Source organism: Myotis brandtii, unplaced genomic scaffold (genome assembly GCF_000412655.1).
Source record: "Myotis brandtii unplaced genomic scaffold, ASM41265v1 scaffold1875, whole genome shotgun sequence".
NCBI classification, from domain to species: Eukaryota; Metazoa; Chordata; class Mammalia; order Chiroptera; family Vespertilionidae; genus Myotis; species Myotis brandtii.
In genome coordinates this window covers 433,207-439,788 of record NW_005356961.1, presented here as the reverse complement: position 1 = coordinate 439,788, position 6,582 = coordinate 433,207, and the positions used below count along the sequence as shown (strand labels likewise).

At 45.6% G+C, this 6,582-nt stretch overlaps 1 protein-coding gene across 2 annotated transcripts in view; it reads right to left on the bottom strand.

Moving 5' to 3' along the window:
- The window catches only part of CLCN5 (chloride channel, voltage-sensitive 5), a 158,526-nt gene extending 153,252 nt beyond the window's left edge, over positions 1–5,274 (bottom strand). For both annotated transcript variants that reach the window (XM_005864537.2, XM_005864538.2), the window contains exons 1-3: positions 4,970–5,274; positions 4,261–4,374; positions 1,949–2,104 (exon numbers count right to left, since the gene is read on the bottom strand). In XM_005864537.2, the coding sequence (XP_005864599.1) occupies positions 1,949–1,964 (16 nt within the window). In that variant the 5' untranslated portion in view covers positions 1,965–2,104; positions 4,261–4,374; positions 4,970–5,274. The remainder of the gene's footprint in view (positions 1–1,948; positions 2,105–4,260; positions 4,375–4,969) is intronic.
- Between the last annotated feature and the right edge of the window lie 1,308 nt (positions 5,275–6,582).

The following is a 6,582-nucleotide window of genomic DNA, read 5'->3' as shown; positions in this document are numbered from 1 at the left end:
TTTATTAAAAATTATTATCCATTAAAATATATGTATTATAAAATAAATAAATCATTAACTACTAATGACATTTCCATTGAACACAGACAAAACACATGTGCTTTTTATGCATCATTTAGAACAATACTTCAGAGCCTCACCTGCGCAAACTCCAGTCCCATAGTTTCATAATTGGCTTTTAAACAGTGACCTGACAGCCCACAGGTGTCTCAAACAAAACAAGCCAAACGAAACGAAGTACAGTAAGTTCCTACCATCCATCCCCATGCACTTCTCATCACCTCCCACATTCCCCATCTGAGTGAATAACACCAGTGGCCCAGGCTCACTTCCTCCCACATCTGGTCACTGAACATTTCTAGAACTCATTCCATTCTATCTTTGTTGCTTCTGTTTCTGCTCAGACATGTACCATCTCTTCCCTAAAGCAGAAACTCTCCAAATGGCTCTTGGCTTTCATTCTACCCAGCTCCAACCCCACTTCAACACTGCTGCCAAAGTCATCTTCCTAAAACAAAATCTGACCATGTTACTGACATGTTTAGAATCTTTGTCTTCAGGATAAAGTGTAAAGTCCTCCATAAAACATACAAGGCTCTTTTTTATCTGACCCCCCAACTACCTTCCCAGCTTCATCTGAGGTCATGCCCCACACATCTCACAAGAGGCACACAGAGCAACTTGGAAGTTCCCAAACAGTGCTTCTCTGTCTGCCCAGAATGCAATTCTCTCATTTGCCCATCTGGCAAATTCCCACTCATTTATTTAGACCAGCTCAAAACTCAGAGTTCATTATGCTTTCCTCTGGGCATCTATTGCATTTTGAACCTCTCCCTATTATAACACTTATTCAGCCTGACACAATTTTTGTTTATTTGTCTGTCTTTTCCATAAGACAAGGAACTGTCTAGTGTCCCATGTATTATTCAACTCTGTATTTTGTTTATTGAATGAATGAATATCTCAGGATTTAACAAGAATATTCAAACTGCTCCAGATAAATGCCTATTGTGTGAGTCAAAGCAGGCATACAGGCCGAATCCCATTTCAACAAATGTCTTTAACTTGACAATCCTCTTATATCAAAAAATAGTTGTTACATTTGTGTGACTCCATACTTGAAGCCATAACCAACAGGATACAGTTTTTAAAGCTACATTAGACCACCAACAAACCTACCTGTTGAGTATTTATAGACATCTGAACTCTTCATTCTACCCCATCCTTAACCTTTTGTGGGTCATAGACCAATTTGGGTAGTTTCTCTATCATGTCTTAAACCTACACTCCCTTTTGATAACATAAAAATCCCACGAACCCCCGAAGATTCTGATACTATCCCAAAGGATATTATCAACCCCACTAAAAATAAGAAATAACTTTGTGCCAGCAGCAATTCACAGCTTCCCAAGAGATATAATCCAGCAGGCAAGATATCAGTGAGCTTTGCTCTTGAGTAATTCATAATATTAAACAGGCATTTTCCTTCTATCACCAAACATAAACATTGTAACATTAAATATGCTTTAAAGTTTTTACTGGGAAGAGGATGCTAGGAAGGTGTTGACATCTGTCTCCTTCACCTTTGAGAACCTTATGATAGAAAATTGCCAGGAACAAATGAAAAACACAAATATGAAAAAATATGCTGTTTCCTCATATATAACCCCCACGAGCACATGTTCAAACAAAGGAAGTTTTTTGGAAATGCTTCTGGCACGACATTTTCCTTCTACTTCCCCCACCACCCCTCCATCCCCACTTTAAAATATTTTTAACTTCTAGCTAGCAGAAACTTCTTCCAAACACAAATGCTTTGTCCTTGTGAAGACAAAGGGTTAAATTAAAGAAACAGCTGGCTGCCTGCCACTAGCTGAGGTTGAGGGAACTAGGGATGGAAGATCGAGGAGGAAAAACCAGTTAGAGGAATGAGTGCTAATTTTCTTACCCTGCCACATGGCCATGTTGATCCTATCCACTCCCACGTTGGGGTCACAGCCTCAGTTTCCCAGAGCACCCCAGTTTTGTAGGGAGGCTTTAACAGGATATAGATGGAACAGCAGCAGTGTGGTCTTACTTTATGACAGATGTTCAAGCCCCAACCCTGAAAATGTAAACAAAACATGGAAACTTGAATTTAAAAAAATATTTCAAATCCTTGAAAATGATCTCCTGTCCCTCCCTAAGTGTCTATTTCAATGATACGCAGACAGGCAGTATCAAGTTCCCCCTAAGCAGCAAGGGATCGCTGCAGAAACATAAAATGGGGGGATCAAGAGTCAGTTCACATTGCCACTGAGTGCTGTCCAATTCTGCGTGAATCACGGGACCTTCAACAAAAGGGATTTGGAATCTCAAGAATAGATGCTTGGATAATTGTTAAGCATCTTTCCTATCTTGATGTTCCATGCTTTGGGAAATAAAGAGCAGCATAATATCCAATGCCCTCCCCAAACCCCCGACTTCACATTAAAAGAAATTGTAGAAAGGACAGCAAATTTTGTGACTACTTAAAGTTTAAAATAGATCTTATATAGGAAAAGAAAAGGAAGGAAGCATAATAAAAAAAAAGAGTGATGCCCTCTGTGTGGTTCTTCCTCTCTGCTTCATTATACTTTCCACACTTTGCCAATGTCCTATAGGGAGCATATGTTGCTTTTTTTTAAATATATTTTATTGACTTCTTACAGAGAGGAAGGGAGAGGGATAGAGAGTTAGAAACATCAATGAGAGAGAATCATCGCCCAGCTGCCTCCTGCCCACCCCCTACTGGGGATGTGCCCGCAACCAAGGTACATGCCCTTGACCGGAATTGAACCTGGGACCCTTCAGTCCGCAGGCCAACGCTCTATCCATTGAGCCAAACCGGGTAGGGCAGTATGTTGCTCTTATAATGGGGGAGGGTGTGGAGAAAGACCAAAGAAAAAATAAAATACTAATTTAAGTAAAGTCAAATCAATCCAGCTCATTCCTATTTTTAAAATGTCAAATTCCACCTTAGGACAATACTATTTGCAAGGATATAAAAGATGCTAGGGCCCAGCCAGTGTTGCTCAGTAGTTGAGTGTCAACCCATGAACCGAGAGGTCACTGGTTTGAATCCCAGTCAGGGCACATGCCTGGGTCCCTGGGTTTTGGGCTTGATCCCCAGTAGGGAGCATACAGGAGGTAGTTGATTGGTGTTTCTCTCACATTGATATTTTTATCTTTCTATCCCTCTCTCTCTCTAAAAAAAAATCAATGAAAACATTTTTTAAAAGGCGCTAGGAATGGGGGGGAAATGAAAGATTTGACTACTTTGATTTCAAGTTTTAATATATTGAACACTTTGCTTGTCCATTTAAACAAGTTCTTAATAAATTGGTTTTCCTTGACTGAGCATATCAGCCAACTTGCTTTTTTTAAAGAAAAAGTTCTCACCTTTCTGACCTGGTCAACATCAAAGCACATTGCTATTTCCATAGCTTTTATTTTTTAAAAAAATTTTGATCAGCCCTAGCGGGTTTGGCTCAGTGGATAGAGCGTGGGCCCGGGGACTGAAGTGTCCCAGGTTCGATCCCCAGTAGGAGGCGGAAACCATAAAAATCTAACCTCCCCCATTCAAAATATATTTTTTAAATATATTTTTATTTATTTCAGAGAGGAAGGGAGGGAGAGAGAGAGATAGAAACATCAATGATGAGAGAGAATCAATGGTCAGTTGCCTCCTGCACGTCCCACACGGGGGATGGAGTCCGCAACCTGGGCACCTGCCCAGACAGGGAATCAAACCCCTCCTGGTTCATAGGTGAACGCTCAACCACTGAGCCACGCTGGCTGGGCTCCATAGCTTTTATACATGCAACACCTCCACCGTGAAATGAAAGCACTAGCACACATGTACTGAAGACTAACAGAAACTTCAGAGTGATCATTTGGCCTTCTTAATGGATGTTTTAAGGACAAAGTGCGAATGGTGTACACTAGTTTCAAAAACACCAACAGAGAAAAGGCAATGTTTTGCATAAAGAAAGATCCACAAAGTGCTAGGATGGATTCGCCATGGGGGAAAAAAGCGCTCTGAGGACTTACTTATCCAGAACCTGGAACAGTGTTTGGGTTTGCCTTATTCCCGCCCCCCCCCACCCCCGCCCTTATTTCGGGTGCAGTTACATAGTATCGATCCACGCTTGGTGGAAACAAGCAAAATTTAACATCTCTGAAGTCCAACCCAGGTAATTGCTAATAAACGTATGGAGTGTATGTAAAGTCGATTCTTACTGGCTTTTAGGCTCCACACTTCTGGATTTCCTTCACTTAGTCGAGGTAGCTTACACTGACGTTATCAGGCGCACAGGTACAGCTTCACTTGGCAGTCCAGGAAACTGATTTGCTCTGAAATGTAAGGTAAAGGCGCATCCATGTGAAGGAAAAGCCCTTCGTGGTGAAGGCACTCAGGCGCAAGCCTGGACAATCGGGAAAGAACCGCCTTTCCGCTAAGTGGGAAAAGAAAAACTAGCAGCAACTAGTTTTCTGAGAGTTTGGACTCCACTTTTAGTAAGACCCACACCACCCAGTGAGTCCCGAGCAGGAGGCAGAAGAACGGGGCCTTGACAGAGCTTTCCAGCCAAAGCCACCCTGCTCCAGCTCTGGAAAAGGGACGCCTTGCAGCTAACCTCCCCCTTTCAAAAGCGGGCGGGCTTGGCGCCGCTCCGCGAGAAAACTTTGCTGGGACGCGCAGGGACCAGAGCTCGGAGACTAGGGCTGGGCTCCCGAGAAGATGCCACCCTTCGCTGGCTAGAACTAGCCGGTCTAACTCCTTCGAGTGCCAGGCGGCGGCCAGGCTTGGGGAACCCCCCATCTCCAGGGGGCCGAGCCAGCGGGGGAGCGCTTCTCCCTGTCGCTGAACGCAGGGGGTGCTGGGGGGTGGGCCAGGAGCCAGCGGGCCGCGAAGGACCTGTTGGGGAAGGGACAGCTCGTATGTCTTTACCTGTCGCCGAGATCTGGAGCGGTGGAGCCCGTGTCCGCGGCTGGCGGGCCGAGCGCTCAGTTGGCTCTGGCGCCCAGAACACCAAGTTGAGTTAGCGCCCCACGTAGCCGGCTGAGCTTCATTCACAGCCCAGCCGGGAGGAGAGGGAGCAGAGCGGGCGCGCTGCTCACGTGACGGGCGCCTTGCCAAGTATCGGCCAAGCACGGTTGACGTCTGCGCCTGCGCGCCCTGGCGGGGGCCCTCTCCCCACACCTTGGGCAAGCGGGGAGGGGGCGATGCCAGCTCGGGTGGCGGCGGGACCTAAACTGCAGCTGAGATCGAGGAGCTGGGAGGGGTTTACGCTTGCGCAGCCGCAATAGGTAGCCCCCCCCCTCGCTGCCATATTTAATGAGGACTGGGCAGGCCCTCAACCCACTGCTGGGCGTGTCCATTGCTTTTGAAAGAGAAGTACTGCATTGTGTTTCACTGTTTCGAGCCTGCGGAACGATTTTTGGTTTTGTGCTTAGCATGAAACTGTTTATCCTGAGCTCCTAGCCCACAGAGTAGTTAGTAATAGAAATCGAATACTAATTCTATTAGCTCACGAATTTTAAGCCTCTAATAATATGTGAGACACTTTTCAAGACCTTTATTATTTTCATATCATTTAATGCCCACAATAACCCCATTGGTTTAGGGACTATTATTTCTCCTCTTTTATTTATAAGAAAACAGGGACACAGAAAGGTTAACTTGTCCTAACTCACATAGTGGAAGTTAAGAATAATGATCAAATATAGTGATGCTTGTAACAGCCAACTTGATTCTCATTGCACTGGGAAATCTACACGGCAGTTTTTAGTATTTTATCCATTTTAATAATTAAAATAGAAAGGGAGGTTCAGAAAAGCAAAAGTCACATGTCTTAGTAAGTGATAGTAAGTGGGTCTACCAAATGCCAAAACCCTTGCCCTAGTATTATAAGTCACAGCTCCTCCTTTTACAGAAGAAAAAACATCAATTGCATTGACTTTTATGTAAGACTAGAGGCTGGGTGCACAAAATTTGTGCAATGGGGGGGGGATGTCCCTCAGCCTGGCCTGCACCCTCTCACAATCCCGGACCCCTTGGGTAGGGTCCCTAGGCCTGGCCGACGATCAAGGCCTATCTGGGCTTTCCTTCCCCCGGCTGCCAGCATCTGGCCCCACACATGCCGCTGCCACTGCTTGCCATCTGTACGACACTGCCCCCCCTTTCTCCTGCCACTGGTCCCCTCCCTCTGCAGGTGACAGGCATGGGGTGTGATCGCTTGGCTGGCCTGGGCCTCCTCTGCAGGGTGATCACTGGCCTGCCCCGCACACCCGCCACAGCGTCACCAGCTGGTGGCCTGGGCCTCCCTCTGCAAGGCGATCATGGGGTGATGGCAAGGCCTCCCGACCAATCACATCACACCTTCCTTGGCTGGCCTGGCGCCAGTGTGTATCATAGCGCAGTCATCTGGAGGGTCGTCCAGAAGGTCATCTGGACAGTCGTTCTGCTGTTCGGTCATTCGGTCAGTTTGCATATTATGCTTTTATTATTATAGATGATCCTGCTAACTAGCTAGTGGTGGAACTGAGATTAGAATCCATATA